The 18,088-nt window shown below is 39.0% G+C and overlaps 1 protein-coding gene across 1 annotated transcript; it reads left to right on the top strand.

The window, feature by feature from the left end:
- Nucleotides 1-1,218: 1,218 nt before the first annotated feature.
- On the top strand, nt 1,219-16,311 carry LOC140941842 (uncharacterized). Its single transcript, XM_073390849.1, has 11 exons — nt 1,219-1,288; nt 2,624-2,701; nt 4,651-4,773; nt 6,051-6,145; nt 7,715-7,786; nt 8,682-8,754; nt 9,741-9,779; nt 10,916-10,954; nt 11,707-11,769; nt 12,377-12,511; nt 15,050-16,311. Exons 1-11 carry the CDS (start codon nt 1,219-1,221, stop codon nt 15,664-15,666), a joined length of 1,404 nt encoding a protein of 467 aa, XP_073246950.1. The 3' UTR covers nt 15,667-16,311.
- The last annotated feature ends 1,777 nt before the right edge of the window (nt 16,312-18,088 follow it).

The raw sequence follows: 18,088 nt of genomic DNA, 5'->3' as shown, positions 1-18,088 counted from the left end.
TAATTCAACCTCTTCATTTCACCGCCAAACCGCAAAAAACTGTTTTGTTTCTTTAGGCATACGCAGTTCTAAATTGGAACTATTCTTTTTGTCATTCGAATAACTTTGTTTTAAAACCAGACTTCTGGTACTTCTTGGCCTGTACAATATTCAGGACTTCATTTTGCTGGCGTGAGGTCCACATTTGTAAGATTTCAACATATATTCCAAAAAATCTTGAATATTCATGGCCTGGTTGTGGGTCACTGAACACTTTGTGATGGGAAGACTAATTGAAACCGTGAAAATAAATGTTTCTAAGAGGAAACTTCGCTCTTAAGCCATTGAAAATCGGAGAAATCATGTCAAATAACGAAATAATGTAATTCTTTTACTTTTACTGGAAATCGAGTGAGAAAAAAGCCGACGAGAAAACGACCTTATCTTAAGATGGAATCTGCTATGACTGCAAAAATTGCATGATGCTTCTGGAAAAATGCATCATGGGATACTATTCGATCCTCCTCTGTTTTAAAACGTTTGTAAGGTAGCTGTCAACTGTTTCCCCCTCCTAATGTTCAGTGTAAATTTTTTGGGGGGCGTAAAACAAAGTTTCGCGGTAACAGTTTTTTAAAAAAGAACGCCTAGCCTTTTAGTGTTGCGCTAAGAGAATGGGGGTGCGATTGAAGGCTTTCGGAGCTGGTTCTTTATTAACATCTGCAATTTAATAAGTAGCGGGGGGGGGGGGGGTTGCTTTTATTGGGGGTGGAAGGTATCTTTGATACAGTTGTGATGAAACTCCGAGATTCAGTCTCTTTTACTGATAAGTTTCGGATTCCTGAACGAATATCCGCCTCAAGCACATTCTCGATTTCTCGGCTAGTCGAGGATTTTACCCTTTACCCATTAAGTTCCTTCCTAGAGTGACGGCAGGCTGTAAGAGCTTTTCTTCTTCATCCACTTGTCTAAAACCACAGTATGCCTATAGACGAAATGTTAAAATAAATTACTTTCTGAATTAGCCAGCGCAGAGAATGACCGATTCATTCATTTATGATCATTTATGGAAAATTTACGGGTTACGGCAACTTACTCATCAATATCCCCTCGGCCAAGATAGCCGTTGTATTACCCGCCCGCCGTCCTGATTTGCTTACACTCATTTAGCTTCATTTAACGAAGACCAACGTCCACCTGATAATTGCTCCCTGTGAGTTTGTGGATGACTCTACTTATTGAATGATTTCCTTGCAGGTCGTTCGAGCTCTTGATTCCAGCTGCTATCAACTGTGCCTGAAGAAAATAAAGGGTAATGTGAAAGCATTGTTGGTCTTAAATATACAAGTCTTATAGTTCAGTGGTGAAAATGTTCCTCCAGTTAATGTAGAGGTGAAAATTCTAAAGATGCAATATCAACTTTATTTCAGTGGGTGAGTGTGTTTCCTGGTGTAGTGGAAACCACTGTTGGTTGGCCTGTGTGTGGTGGTGTGAGAATTGTTGAGTGTCTTTTCAATCTCTTGTGTTACGTCATTTGGTGATTGCAGCCGTCGGCAACACCAAGAAACTACCAATTTAGAGCCTGTTTACATGGAGGTGGGGGACCCCAGACAGGTACGTGAGGAAACGTCCGCCCGTCATCCCATCTATTATGTAAACGTGGTCAAACTGAAATGAGAGATTATATGGACAGGCGGGTTACCCCTCATAAGGGGGTTACCTCACCTACCTGGGGTCCTCCACCTCCATGTAAACAGGCCCTTCGTGTGTTTGAAGCGTTACAAGCTACTCAGTTGTGTCAATTGTCTTACCAATTGTGGCAGTAAATGCCTAACCCCATAAAAGGGTATCAAGAATCCGGGAAATTTTTTCCTGTGGAATCCGGAATCCGATAAATTTTTCTTGTGTAGTCCAGAATCATGGCTTTTGGAATCCGGAATACAGCTCAAGGAATCCTGAGTCCTACTAAAGACTGGAATCCAGAATTCAAGTTACACTGACAAAAACTCCAGAATCCAATACCTGGAATCCGGAATCTACGGTGTAGAATCCTGAATCTAAAACTGTCTTAGATTCCCCTTACATGAGGCGAAAGGATAGGGAGTCTACAGAAAGGGATCCAGAAAACTCGGAAAGTGGGGATCGGGACACTTGTCAGCTGTTCAGATACTACATATTATCCCAAAAAATATTATATATTAACAAGTCCACAGCGACAAACCAATGAGAAGTGCCGAATTTCCCCACTTATAGACCTGGATCAGTACAATTAAACTTGTAGAAAAATATGAAACTGCAAACTGATCCTTTCGGCAAGGCGATGAAGAAGTAAACCAAAGAATAAAACAAAAAAAAATAAAACAAAAAATATATATTTTCTTTAAATATATATTTTTTCTTTTATTCTTTTGTTTACTTCTTCATCGCCTTACCGTAAGTATCAGTTTGCTCTTCCATGATTTTCTACATATTATTCTATCGAAATCCTTGACAGTTACACACAGTTTTACAGAAAATGGGGCGGCCGTGGTTCCCTCGGACCACCCCTAAATCTCCATGAACTGATAAGGTGTGCTTGCCATTGATTACTTAAACAACTTGTTTTATTTAATAATATTTGCTGTTTTTATTTTTCCTTTTTCGGCAGCTACAAGAAGACAACAGTTTCTTGCATTTGCACACTCACGTAAAAAACGCATCCGTAAAGAACGTTCTCCAGCCACGAGTAAGTCCTACCAGTTTTAGTCCCTTCTACTACTATCTTATTCTCATTTAATTTCGCAAGCATTTTTCAAATTAATTTCGCGAAAAATCATGAGCCATATTTCGCGATTTTTCGGGAAAGGAAGAATTGGAGTGCATTAAATTTCGCGATTTTTTTATTATCTCCGAACAGTGTCATTAAACAAAAGAATTTGACCTCTTGTCAGATCGTTCGCAACGAATAAAATTAGCTGGAGGTTGCTTCTCTAAGTGGGGCCCAGTACCGTCCGGGGTACCACAGGGTACCAAATTGGGGCCGTGGTTATTTATCCTAATGATAAATGATCTTACTTTTCATTCGCCATTGTTATGGACATTTGTTGATGATACACGGCCTCAGAGATCGTTCATAAGGGAGATGTTTGTAATGCTCAGCGTATCACAGATCAAGTTATACTTTGGTCGCCGGAAAATAGAAGGCACTTTAATCCGGCCGGACAAATGTAAAGAGCTCAGGATTTCGTTTGCACGTAACCTCGAAGAGTTTCATGTAGGTTTCGTTCAGGGAAAAGAGCCAGAAGTTGTCAGTAGTACGAAGCTACTTGGGCTCACTATAAGTGACAACTTAAAATGGAACGTAGATGATCTTATTAAGAAAGCTAGTAAGACGTTACACTTTTTTACTACAACTAAAACGGGCACGATTGCCGCCAGTGGATTTAGCTCTATTTTTATACAACGTGTGTACGATATGCAATTGACTAGTGCAGTACCAGTTTTCTGTAATACCCTGCCGCAGTATCTCATTAATGAACTCGTGCATATCGAAAAGAGGGGCGCTATCGATAATTGTGCCCGGCTTGAGCTACGGCGATACTTGCTAATTTTTGGACATAACACCTGTAGTAGACCAGACTCGCTAAGTGTTCAGCACTTTTTTCAACACTATAACTTCCGACAAAATCATAATCAGTCTTCAACTTTTTGCCGCCTCGCAAAAATCCTAGGTATAGTCTGAGAAATAATCACGCCGATAACATTCCACGCGTTTGTACTAATAGGGCGAAAACGTTTTTATGCTTGCAGTGGCAAGACAGATGCCACCTTTTAATTAAGAATCTAGACCGTTTTTTCAACACATCGTAAATATTTTGATATTTAATTTTTGATTTATAATTTTTAAATTCTGTTACATTTTAATTATACATTAGATTTCAATATTTTATATTATATTTTTGATGTAGTTTTTTTTCGAGAAATTTGTAATAGTGTTGTAAAAAATTGCATAATTCAGCCTTTGTGATGAGAAGCGATTTTTAATAAACTATCTATCTTCCAATTAATAAAGACAATTACAAACATAATCATAACTATAACAAAATTCTTAAATCTGATTGGCTATCAACTGCCCTGATTTCAGCCTTAATAGGACAGTTAAAAGGACAGTACGCGTCATGTCTAAGTAATCGGACAGTATGCGCCATCACACGCGCGCTTAAATGGCTTTTTTTTCACTGCTAGCAAAAAAATCTCGGAATTTCTTGTGTTTTGATTAAAAAAAGAGCCCAACATATCACAAATTTTGTTAAAGTTATGATTAATTGGTAACAGAACTTTGTGTCGTCCAATTCGGTCTATAATCATACTCGTGATTAAACAAATCGGGTTCCCGCTACGAGGTCGTCCGATTTTGTTAATCACTCGTATGATTACAGACTGAATTCGACTCCACTCAGTCCTGTTACCATTACAAACAAGCTAAACATAACAAAGCTTCAGGTTTTTAACAGTCTAAATAGGTACCAGCAAACAATTACAATTTTGAATTGAGAATGAAAAAATTGAGGTGCGCTAATAAGTTTCCGACACCCATAGCTGTGCGCATGCGTAAGGTATTGATCATACCGCGGACTTGGTAGTGTGCGTTTTCTTACTAACTTTGGTCGTATTTGTTGATGTCTTTTATTCTAGAGTGCCCTACATCGTCTCCTTCACAAAATGTGAACTGGTACCCATCAGAAGTTAATGTGAGCTTCGGAAAATATGAAAACACCAACCAGTGGTTTTCAAATTTATCATGGACCCTGATGAACGGTAACATTCTCAGTGTTAATAAATGAATCGTTTAGATTATCCAGCCAATTTGACAGGGACCAAAGATGGCCTGTTTAATTTAAAAAACGCGAGTTTCTCAACGTAGCCAAGTTAAAAAAAAAAAAAATAATAATAATAATAATAAAAAAATAAAAATAAAAATAATAATAATGATGATGTTCCATCAGATAGAAACATCGCACTGAAGGAAACTGAAAAAAAAAAGCAAGTATACAAAGACCTAGAACTAGAAATACAGAGAATGTGGCAAATGAAAACCGTAGTGTTCCCTGTGGTTGTTGGTGCGCTTGGTACAGTGAAGAACGGTATGGTAGAAAACATCAAGAAAGTATCAGAGAGAGCTACTATGACAGAGATTCAAAAGATCTGCATGCTGGGATCTGCACGAATCCTCAGAAAGGTGCTCAGTGTATGAACAGAATGATTGACTTGAGCTGACTGACGCTCTAGGTGCATGGTTCGCGCCCGGCTGATGCACAAAAAGAACACCAGCAAAGACTGTGATAAAAGAGATAATAATAATAATAATAATAATAATAATAATAATAATAAGTGTACAACAACTTCTTTTTCCCTTACCCTCCTTTACTTTCTTGATCTCTATTTTCCTCTTCTTTTCCTTCAAAAGGCAAAAGTTTAGAGATATCGGATGCAAGAAATGTGCATTTTTGGCATTATTTCAAAAAAACTGACTGCAATGTCGGTACGATTTGAACGATTAGGCCAGGATGCATACTTTGATTATGAAGACACACAACAAGCATCTACTTTTCCGGTCCTCAAAGGTACAAATTAAAATAAACCAGTCAGAAATGACGACAAAACACCATATATTTAAGTTGAACCTACAAGGTTTTTGACACCAATACCGCTTTGAAAATAAAGTTTGGGTGCTTGGACCTTCATGTGATCACCTTATAGGCAGAAACAGTATAAGCAAAAGTGCTGCAAGTAAGTCCTATAAAAGACTATAAAATACCCTTTCACTCAAAGAAAAGCCAAATCAGTTTTTCAGAGTGCGAATGGTAGCGAGCATGACATACCCTTCCCTGTTTCGTTCTCTGCTTTCACCTTCCTTCCAGAAGCCGTTTTTAGCTCTCACACGGACGAGTAACTCTAACATATGAATCTCGCGGACTTGTGAAAGTTAACGTTGCATGAAAGATACCGAGTTTTACAATAGTGAGTATCCACCGAGCAATAACAATCCGCAATTATGTACTGAATTTAACATTTTTTTAAATTGTTTCTTTCAGATACGCACGGAAATTGGACAGCTGTACTTGTTCGCTTTGCGGTCTCCCACAAAACTGCTATTGCGCCTGACCTTACGTGTTTTCTTTACCTAAAGGTATGAACAGAATGTCCTGCTTTTTGTATTGTATCATTCCCTTCCTCCTAGTTCAAAGATATTATTACCTGAAGCATTGTTAGTATAGGAGGCTGGTTGTGAAAGCCAGCCTTGAAAGGGCCAAAACAACGGTCTGCAGCTTATGTTGGGAACTCTCTGACCGTGCACAATTTTTATCTTTCATTCACACACCGTGACTGGAAACCTTTTTTATTGGTTGGTCCGACATGGTCACGTGCTGCTGAATTTATTGTAAGGTCAGGATCAACAACAAGGTTCCCCCAAAAAAAAATTAGAAAGGACTTTCTCAGTCTTCATAACAATTACACTTCATCAACAATGCCTGCAAGAAGCGATCGACTTCAAATTTTCTGGAAATACTTGGGTGTGTTATCTTCCTATAAAATAGCCAGCAAGCTTACTTCAATGAAATGAAGTTGCAGGACCTTTTGTTGTGATATGGGATGACATAGAATCGTTAATGTCTCTGCTCCTTTATGATGCATGCCTAACGCGAAGTGACTTAATTATAAAACAAATAATGACAAGTTGGCGATACTGGGGGAGCACTGCCTTGCGCTAGGTTAGCCTGTGCGACTTCCGGCGATGGCATGTGCAAAGAACCTCACTTATCTCCCCAGCACTACGAGCTGAATGCAACACAGCACGTGCTGGATCGGACAAGAGTATCGGTTTGCAGGCGATATTAAACGGCAATGCGGCCCAACAAGCTTGGGGGAAGTCGCTGCGCAGACTTAACCGCACTGCGAGGAGTGTCCCTAGTTTTATTTGAAGGTATAGCACAAAACAAAGCCCAAACCTCGTCTCCAAAGGGAGGGAGGGAGGGAAAAATTTTACAAGAATAGTATACTGAGCCCTTAAACCTTGCTGAACACTGGAACCCAAGTGAACTCTGAACAGTTGTTCTAGGCTTTTATAGCTAGACGCATGTCTGCTGGCATAGCCAGTAGCAAAGGCTGTACTACAAGACAGCTCAGCGTTGCATGCGCAAACTCTTAGCCATGAATAGTGCTTTGAAAATATTGGCCAATGCTGTGGCTCGTACTAGCCTGCTTAAGACAACAAGGTCGTAAAGTTCTACGCTAGAATACAATGCATCTCAGAGTTCGCTGACCTTGGCAGCTTGACTACACAATTGCTTTGTTGAAAAAGAGCCGCCATGAATGGGTTACTGATAACTAGCGTCACGTTCCATTATCTACATTTTACTGGCGTGACAGTAAAATTGCTTTTAATTTTAGACCATGTCCCCAGGACCGAGGTCAGAACCCGCAATGTCCTGTTTGTCCCATTCACACGCCCCAAGCTTTTTTAAAAAACATAATATATTAAGTTACAGCTCTAGCCTTATATTAAACTTTTTAGATCTGAAAGCCGGCATTAAAGAAGACTTCTACGTATTACATCAGGAGTCAATAAAACGCTCCAAAAGACCAAAATTTCCGACAGATCGAAGTTTCTTAAAACGTCACAAGATAATTTAACAGCGAAATTAAGATAAGTAAATAAAGTATTTATTTCTTTTTTGTTTGACCTAATTCATTTTAGAACCAGAGCGACCTCACACTGAATATTTCTTCGTATGGCTTCAGATATCCGGACTATTTATTCCTATTACAGGTAAGCATCCAGAGTTGCCACAAGCCGGTCGACCTCAGGACTTTCTAAGCAAGCGAAGCGAGCTTTCCGTAGGCATCGAAGCGAGCGACGAAGTCGCAAGAGGTCCGTTGCCATATTAAATGGGACGAAGGACTTTTTTGAAAGTCTAGTGAGCATCGAAACTAACACATTAATCAGCTGCTTTGACCTGAGTAACTGATTGGTAAATTGGTAAAGTTTGCTCAGCAACTATCGTAACCAAATCTTGAATATGAGCTCGAAAGTGACGGCTAAGTCATTTTCCTTTTCTGAAGAAACATTTATCATATGATAATGGCAACCAGAATATATTAATTAATTTCAAACTTTTGAGCCGTCAAAGAAGCGGTATAGCTTATTCGCGACCATCCACACTTTAGGGCATGTGAGGGAGATCTAAGAGGCTTAAGTCGAAGCAAATCGAACTGAACGGTTTTTTCTCTAAATAATTTTCTTTTCCTTTTTACGTTCACTTGTTTTTTTAAGTGTTTGTGCCTTTGTTCTGTGTACCTACATGTGCATTAGTTTTCAATTCTTTTGTTTAATATGTTTCTTTCGTCACACTTGTACTGCTAAATAAAAAATGTAATAGAGCACCGTTACTTTTTGCCACTTTCTGTAACTTATATAAATAAAGAATCCTAAAAAGGCTAAAAAGAGTTTCTTCGGCAGTGTAGAAAGTGTGGCTGTTGTGTGCTCGGTATTTTCAAAAAGAACGCCATCGTTATCATAAAGGTCAATGTGTGTGTAATTAGTTTTACGAAATCCCTGCAAATAGAAAAAGTAAATTATACTTTATGGGACTTTCATCAATTTAAGTTAGCATTTCCTCTCCGGTTGTTACCACCGAAAGTTCAAGACCTGGATCTCTTTTCAGATTTCAGGTTTCCCTTTTACTCAGGATGCACTGTCAGATATGGAGACATACGAACCAAACTTGTCGACCACAAGTAAGTGTATCTTGTATTAAAGCGGAAAGGGGTTTATAGTTATTAGCAATACTGCAACTACACTTGCTCTATGTAAGGAAGCAAACGATCGTACTATTTCGAATTCGTAATTATTATTGTTTATGAATTTGTTTTTCTCACATGCTTGCGATAAAAAAAGTCCTCGGACCTTGGGATTTCACTTCAAATATCACAATTCACTCAACACTCATAAATGCGTCATCCTCGAAAAAAATCAAGCATCACTGTAGGGAGAAAGCTATGCGGCTTTTTCAGGAACGTTAACCCTCTGACGCACGTACCAAGTCTTTTCAGTCAGATGTTCAGTTTTTCCTCAGAGACATTTTGGCAAACTTTATTGACAGTCGATTTCCATAGTTACAAAATATGACATCCTTAATTTCGGGAACTGTGGGTCTATAGCAGTATTTTTCTAATGAACAAATAACCGTACAACCACTGATATCAAATATCTACTGTCCTGACTGAGCACTGTCTTTCAAACCGAATTATCTACTCAGCACACTGGCCTCCTACTAAATAAACTAATCCAGTAGTGGCACCACTTTACGCAAGAGGAAAATAAATATAAAATGTTGACTGATATTAAGATATTCCTGGCAGTTTTCACTGGTCTCTCATAACTGTTTGCGATCCAAAATGTAGGTAACTCTTGGTGTGAAAATGGGAGAAAAGTGCACTCGTTTCACTTAAAAGTGGAGAAGGAAACAAGTCGGTGTTCGGTTAAACACCAATTTTTTTACTAAGTTACAAATATACAAAAAAACCTAGTACGTAATGTAAACTCTAATTTCATGGATTATCCAAGCCTTTCGATTAATGGTTAAATATTGAGTAACAAATGAATTCAATCAGTAGCTTTGAGAATTTTATGATGTTCTTGTCAAATGTATTTTGATAAATATCAAGGTTTTTACTATAACTGTGTTTTCATTTTTATTACTTTATCTTTATTTTATTTGTAGCGACACATCCTCCAGGTTCATCTACCAAAGAAAAAACTGGTAAGTTTAAAGTACTTTTGATAAGAGTAACGTTAAAGATGTTATCACTCCAAGAAAATGTTGCTTAGTAACTTGATCAATCCGCTACGCTTTTGTTCTTTGTGTCTTCATGCCAACGCTCAACTCCCATGCACAAACGTTAAACAGGAGTCACAAGAGTCGAAAGAACATTCAAATCATTACGACCCAAATATTGACGATCATCGTCTTCGTTTCTATCTCTATCGTCATCATCATCATCATCATCATCATCATCATCATCATCATCATCATCATCATCATCAGGACACGAACCGTAACGTCCTCCTCATTTGCGTTATTGCATATATACATATTGCAGGGGAGATATGCAAATTGTGGGGGTGTGTTCGAGCAACTCGCACTCTACACGATGAGCTACCAGGAATCTGATTTACATCTTGGTCTTTATTCTTCTTTGACTTCTGCTAACAGTCTTAATCGTCCTACTCTTCTAACTCTTTTCTACTTTTCTACCCTTCTCTACTAACTTCTACTTACTAGTTCAAGTATAGTAGCGGTTTTATAGCCAGAGCTGGACATGTTTGGGTTAACTGACCTGGAGACCTTCAGTATTGAATATCTTATCGCTAACATTGCAACAGGTTTGCCATTGTTAGAGAATAGATTAGCCTACGCACAGCCGCAACTGCATGACAAGTACCAAAGAACCAAGGTCAGCTCTAACACTGCGAACACGACCACCTGTAAAAAACTAACATCTGACGATGCCAAGCGAATAACATTCCTAATATGGCAATAAGTAAATTCGCGAGCTAAGCATAAATCCAGTTACAAGTAAAAACAAAAGATCAAAACAAGAAAACAGTACGTAGACAAAAACAAGACTTAATGAAACAAAAACTAAACTTAAGAGATAAGATAGATCCGTCTTAACTTTCAAAATACTTCACAACAATATTGTCGAGTTCTACCTCACTAGTGGAATATTTCCTGGTTATTGCCCAGGTAATATCTTGATCTTTTTCTCTCTACCCCCATCACCTCTCAGCATCTTACCCTTCATTCAAGTCATGATCAGTTTTTAATGACAAGTTCTGTAATGTCACTATATTTTTTTAACCTCTTATCATTATTTTAACTCGTTTGTTTGGCAGCAACGTACCCTTCAAGATCTACATCCTTTTCGAAATATGGTAAGCTTACAAAATTTTAAAGGGTCTTTTTCATTTCAGTAACTTATTACATCACACTCAAACAAGTAAAAACAAAAAGGGACTTATTATTACTTACTTGCGATCTTCGAAAAGGCCCCAGCTTAATTCTAGTACTGACAGTTATTTGATGAGGCTGATTGGGATATGAAGACTTAATAAGTGTAGCAGATGGAGAAGAGAGTCGTCCTGTGGATTCTACATACTTGTTTATATCATGCATACGCAAGCCAGATTCAAATAAAGGTTACATATATTTTTTAAACATTCATTCCCTTAATACATTTGCCCGTTCTTTGGCAGTTTCATGAGATGATATGAACCGATATCCTTTCAGATATTCGTCATAAAGCTGTTAGTGCATAAGGCAACCTTGCGAGCGTTTAGAATCATTAATTCAGTAAGTACTCTCCTTTTAAATCTGCAGCTCAGTATTTTAAAAAGCTCCATATTGCAAAAAGGCTGAGTAGGCACCGCTCCGCTATCGTTAGGTGGCGTCAATCGTCCAATAATTTTTCTTTTTGTTGTTTTACGACTGACGTTAAACGTAAAATACTCAACCAGCTAAAATCAGTACATCCAGGTACGAAGACTACGGAAATGATTTCCACTCACAAACAGCCTTTTGGGGCAGTTTACTCTGAAGCTGGTATTTCTTGTTATTTCTAATTTCATTATAACACTACAAGAGATCAATGTACAATACTAACATATGATATTCTGTTTATGTTTAGTATTTACTACCCCTCCAAGTATTTCCACCAAGCGTCCTCAAAGTCCCACAACTAAGGAGAAAGGTTAGCTTAAGGAGTAGGCTATATGCTAGTCCTGTTAGCTGATAGCCAATCAATTAATGTCGCTAGCTATTATTGAAAGAGTAGAAATTTTGATCGAAATGGTATGTCTTGTTATTTCTGATTTCATTATAACACTACAAGAGATCAACATACAATACTAACATATGATATTCCGTTTATGTTTAGTATTTTCTACCCCTCCCAGTTTTTCCACCAAGCGTCCACAAGGTCCCACAACTAAGGAGAAAGGGTAGCTTAAGGAGTAGGCTATATGGTAGTCCTGTTAGCTGATAGCCAATCAATGAATGTCATTAGCTATTATTAAAGAGTAGAAATTTTGATCGAAAAAGAGTAGAAAACGGTTTTCAGTTAAGGAAGTAAAGGTAAATAAGTTGTGGGAAAGAAAAGAACAGAAAGGAAAGGAAAAAGAAGGGCGCCCTGGGAAACAAAACTGTAATCTCTACAACGCCATTGCTTTAATTGTGTATGAAGATTCATCCACTGTTTGTGCAAGCAACACGTGTTTGCCAAACTGTTCACAAATTGATCGGTGGAGCATATTGTCTTAATCTGGTTTAGCTGATATCTTAACATTTTCGATACGCAGATCCAAATCACACCACAGTCGTCTATGCCGTATCGATTTCGTTAGGTATCGTGGTCGGAATGGTCCTTGTATGTCTTGTCACTTCACGCAAGTATTCTTGTCTGCGCCAAAGGAAGACCATTTTGTTGCCCGAAGGTTTGTACAAGATTTCAAGAAAGCGAGAGCAGGACTTGCAATTTGGAGGCCTCAAGTTCAAGTCCCGCTCTACCCGTTAGTTGGGTCTCGAGTTCAAATCCTCGGCCACGCTTGTAAATAGCCAGCTGGTTTGCCTCCGCCCAGTTGGTATTCTTAACCCTGTTAAGTTGGATTTAGATTATTTGTTTCAGGCATCTGCTCATTAGTGCTATAAATATTTCATTTATTTATTTTATTGATTCTTAATCATGTTTTCACCGCCCAGCTTGCCAAATTTTTCCTTTGTAGAATCCCGAAAAATTGCAAGTGTTTCAATTTTAATAGTATTACCCTTTTGGATGGCAAATGAGGAGGATTTTGTCCATTACATGTATCCAATAAATTAACGTTATGCTTGAGGAGAGAAAGGGTTTAAGTAAAATGGGATTTTTTTCTTTTTACCAAATGATACATCACGTATTTCCGTGTGCCTGTTTATAGCCAATTAAGGGAGCGTAGCAGACGAAAACATAGTAAATCAGATGCTTTAAGTGTCTTATAAAGGTGTGGTTGCTGTTAAGCTGATCGTTAACTCGTATCGCCGGAATGTTCAGAAAAATGAGCTAAGCTTAATAGAGGGTCATGGTATATAGGTTCCAGACCTTACAAACCCTAAAGTATGCAAATCTGGAGTGATTGAAAAAAAAAAGTCCCCCAAAACCTGGAGATTTCCAAAATACGTGTCACATAAAACCAAGAGGGCAGATAATAATTTTTGTCATGGTATTCCGACTTTTCCGATTGTTGTTATGGTATTCCGACCGAATTAGTGGCCTTTGTTGTACTCTCTAGTTGCTCTTTTGGTAGCGATGAGAGTAGTATGATAGGGACCGAATTATCCCTTTTTTGGGGGAGAACCCATTAACAACGATGACGTCATAGCCTTTTGTCTTAATGTCAAGAATAAAATGCGGAGGAATCTCATTAAGATGTGGTCATGTGTTACTCTTCTAGTGATTTAACCGGTCTGACAGGTTTTCTAGTTATTTCAAGAACGATAAATGTTTTGGTTTTCGATTGGTTAATCGGAAAGCACGAAACGTTCTCACTGGTTAATTCATGGTGTGCAAGGAATAAACGTCGATGATATGGGGTCAATGTTGGGTCGATGTGAGGCCGGCCGATGTGGGGTCACTGTTGGGTCCATGTAAAGCTATGTAAGGCCAATATAGAGTCGATGTGAGGTCGATGTGGAGTCAGTGTAAAGTCGATGTAAGGTCGATGTATGGTCGATGTGGTGTCGATATGGGGTTCGATGTGGGGTCGATGTGAGGTCGATGTGAGTTCGATGTAGAGTCGATGTGGGGTCGATATAGGGTCGATGTAAGGTCGATGCAGGGTGGATGTGGGGTCGACGTGGGGTCGATGTGGTGGAGGGTAAACATAAAATAAAAAAATCGCTCTAAAAAGAAGTGGTTTGCCTTCACCCTCATTAATATGCACAATTTACGCCCCAAGAATCATGGAACCCGGAAAGAGGACAGTGTCAGCGGCAGAAAATTACGTTACGACTCAGTGATTTGAAGTCACAAGCGAGCTAGCGCTCATTTCCTCCATAAAGGACAATCATACTTTTACTTCCGGTTTCAGCAAGCCTAGGCAAGTCCTTTGTTTCCATTGTATTAAGAATACAAAGAATGTGAGAATGAGATTCCTCCGCACTTTTTTAGCACATGACCTTATCTTATGAGATTCCTCCGCATTTTATTACCGAGATAAGGCCAAAAGGCCATGACGCCATCGGCGTTAATACATTCCACCGCACGATAATAAGATTCAACCGCAAGAAAGAGGACTAAAACATCCCTACCATACTACTGATGAGAAGATTCTGTTTCACTATCCACGTCGATAAGACGGGGACTAGCAATTTTGAGATTGCAGTAAGGCTTTCCAACAGACCTTAGGGAATCTAAGTTTTACGAATCTACCCGGGAATCAGGTTTCCCCCAACAATTAGATTGATATACATAATGAAGAGAGATTTTTGGAAAATACGCGATTCCTACCGGAAATGTCCGTCAATTTCAAGATTTTCTGATTTACCGTGAGATTTGTAGGCCAAATCGTGAGACCGAGAGTGAAAGTCCAAACCGTGAGTCTCACGGTCAAACCGTGAGGGTTGGAAAGTCGCAATGGATCTGAAACGCTAACATTAAGTAGGTTGTGTAATAATTCCATAAAACAGCCAGGCCCCAGTTGTTCAAAAGTTGGATAGCGCTATCCACTGGATAAAAATCTATCCAGAGGATAGCGCAATTGGTTTCCCTAACACTTATCCGCTGGATAGTGATTTGTCCGGTGGATAGCGCTATCCATCGTTTGAACAAGCGGGGCCAGATGTCTGCTAACGTCAATGACAAGGTCGTTGTCATAAGGAAAACCCCTACAAACAGTTGGCAGTTCTCCCTTGCAAACGATTAGCATTGAGGTGTGGTTGTAACACAGTAAATCTATCCAGATCTATTGAATTATTTATTTTTCTGTTTATCACTTTAGAATTTGAGTACCACGCTTTTATAATTTACAACAAAGAAGATTCATCGTGGGTGGTGCGGAAGCTTCTTCCTCTCCTGGAAGACAAGCATCATTTGAAGTGCTGCGTACATTACAGAGACTTTGAACCTGGAAAGCCTTTCCATGATATAATGGCAGAAACAGTTTACAAGAGTTACAAAATCATAGCAGTGTTGTCAAGCAATTTCTTGAAGAGCAACTATTGCAACTACGAATTAAACCTCGCTAAGTATCGCCTTGTGCACAGGGCGGATAACAGTTTGATTATGATAAGAATTGATGACGCAGATAGCAAAAAACTTCCCCGGACACTTCGCAAGCGAAATTTTATCGACTACTGTAATGTCCTAGAAAGACCGTTTTGGGAAGAAAAACTGCTAAGGTTTCTCGATGTTCAAAACGAGGATCGGGATAATCGATCCGCGATTGCAGTACAGAACCAAGATGTAGACAACAATGAAGCTGAAGGTTCTGCCTTTCCGTCTTTCAACTCGATTGAACTGAGAAAGAATTTCAACAGGCTCAACAGCACGACTAGTAATAAAACAGAAGTCTCCCTTGTTAGTCTGCCAAATGAAGAACTGAACCTGGAAGTCTAATCTATTTTCAAGCGAGATCTAGTTCACAGTATTTTCGTTTACTTTATAAAACCATACTTCTAAGATTCTTATTCGCATTTACATGCAATAACAATAACATGAAAACGTCTTTGGAAAGACAGACACCTGCTAAACTGGCTTAATCACAAAACATTCGTACAGGACTGGTCACAGGACGCTGTCGTTTTCCTTGAAACAAGACCTATCAAATTGCAAAACGCTTGAAATAATAATTAACATTTCATATTCATGCTTAAACTGGCAGATCATCATTCACGCGCAACCTTCTGCCATTATTCAAACTTGGAAGTTCTGCGTGATGGTTGAAATTGAAACGGTGGACCAGCTTAAAAGAAAACCGTTTAAAGACCCTTTTCAATTGCATTCTTGAGTGATAGCACTTACTCGTCAAATGACGAAAGAGTAAGTATCACTACTGAGTCCCTCCCTCAGCTACCAGATGGTGACTGATACCAAGCCTATACATTAGTGTGTTATTGAAAATTGGCGAATACTTAAAGCAAAGCGCAGGCTCACCCGACTGGCGTAGTCTTTACTTACCCGGTTATCGCATATTTTCTTAAACAAGGTTGTAAATTTAAAACATATATGATAAAGGAGGAAAATAAAAGTGGTGTGAAATTAGGCCAGTGTGCAGTTCTGATCCTTTACCTTGAGATTTTGCATCGGCCACGCATTTTTAGCTGATCATTCACCAGCAAAATGTTTCCTTAAGCTTTCGAATATTTGCACTCGATGTCAATGTCAAAACAGCTCGGACTCAATACGGACACAAATTAATTTAACAGAGCCAAGTGCCTACAGTTCAGAGATGAATGTAGACTGAGGTACAGCCTGTAGGGATTATATGACATATAGGCGGTATCTTTAAAGGAGCTCAGTCACAAAATTTAACGAAATGTAACCAGCAGGAACTGGCACCAAATTGAGAGTATAACATGAAAAATAACCTGTGTTCAATCATTAAAAAGAGGTATAAGTAACATTACCTCGCCTCGGATACGTCATCAAAGTGAATTGACCGAGAAGGCCTGGAAAAACGCCGTACAGGGACTAGGCAATACGTAACAAAGATGGACAGAAATAAAGAAGATTAAAACGGATTGCAGTTGCTCCACTTTTGATGTTTGTAGCGTTTGATGAAAAGAGTCAAGTGAAAACAGTTCAGAGATGAATGCAGACTGAGGTATACCCGGTAGGTATCATATGACATATGAGCGGGAACTTAAAGGGAGCTCAGTCACAAAATTTATCGAAATTTAAACAGCAGGAACTGCCACCAAATTGAGAGTGTAACATGAAAAATAATCTGTGCTCAATCACTAAAAGGAGGTATAAAAAACATTGCCTAGTCCCTAGGCCTCATTATTCCGAACGGCCAATGCGCTTCGGGTCACGTGGCGCGAGCGAAGAAGCGAGGGCGTTTCCCGCCCATTCGCCTCGGATACGTCACCGAAGTGAATTGACCTCAAAGGCCTGGGGAAACACCGTACAGGGACTAGGCCATACCTAACACAGATGGACAAAGATAAACAAGATTAAAAAGGTTTCTACTTCTCCATTTTTGTCGTTTGTAACGTTTGACAATTAAAAATGGTTGGGAGACATTTTTGGACAAGAAGCTGTAATTTTGTCATTTTCCAGTATTTTTTCGCTAACTTTAAGTTAATTCTATTGCGAATAGGGACGTGTAATCAGCCATTTACGAGTTGCCCCAAACATCTGTTTCAAAGTGACGCTAAGCGCAAAGGTATTGATATGAAATGGATATTTTAATGAAATCGTGACACAGCTTCCGAAGGATAATTCCGCAAGAGATAACTGATCACACTGAAATTGCATGAGTTATCTTCTCCAATAGAGAACTATTCAATGAGACTTAAGAAAACAGTAACTTTACGCGTTCAGAGGCGATTTGGTCGAAATAAAGTATATAACAAAATTTTGTGTGCTAAACAAAGCCCTCGTTCTAGCAATGTTACCCTTCGTCATACAGCAATATAATGTCGGTAATTTCACGTTCTAGTTCCGTCTGCTCCAAAAATCTGTACGTGTAATCTGAGGATGTGTTCTATCTGGATTTTGCACTACTCCAATTGACCTTCCCACCTAATTAGCCACCTAACTATCTTATACCTACCTAGCTAGCTACCTACTTACAGTAAGTTACCTTCCTACTTACCTACCTACCTCCCTACCTACAATACGTTACCTACCTACCTAACTTCCTACCTACCTATAGCTACCTACCTTCCTACCACCTACTTACTTACTAACCTACCCACCTACCTGCCTGCCTACTTACCTACCTACCTAACTGCCTACTAAAAGTTGCCTACCTACTTATCTACCTACCTCCCTACCTACAATACGTTAACTACCTACCTATAGCTACCTACCT

This window comes from Porites lutea, chromosome 6, assembly GCF_958299795.1.
Source record: "Porites lutea chromosome 6, jaPorLute2.1, whole genome shotgun sequence".
Taxonomy (NCBI): Eukaryota; Metazoa; Cnidaria; class Anthozoa; order Scleractinia; family Poritidae; genus Porites; species Porites lutea.
The sequence above is the reverse complement of the archived record's forward strand: the minus strand, read 5'-3'. Positions and strand labels throughout refer to the sequence as shown.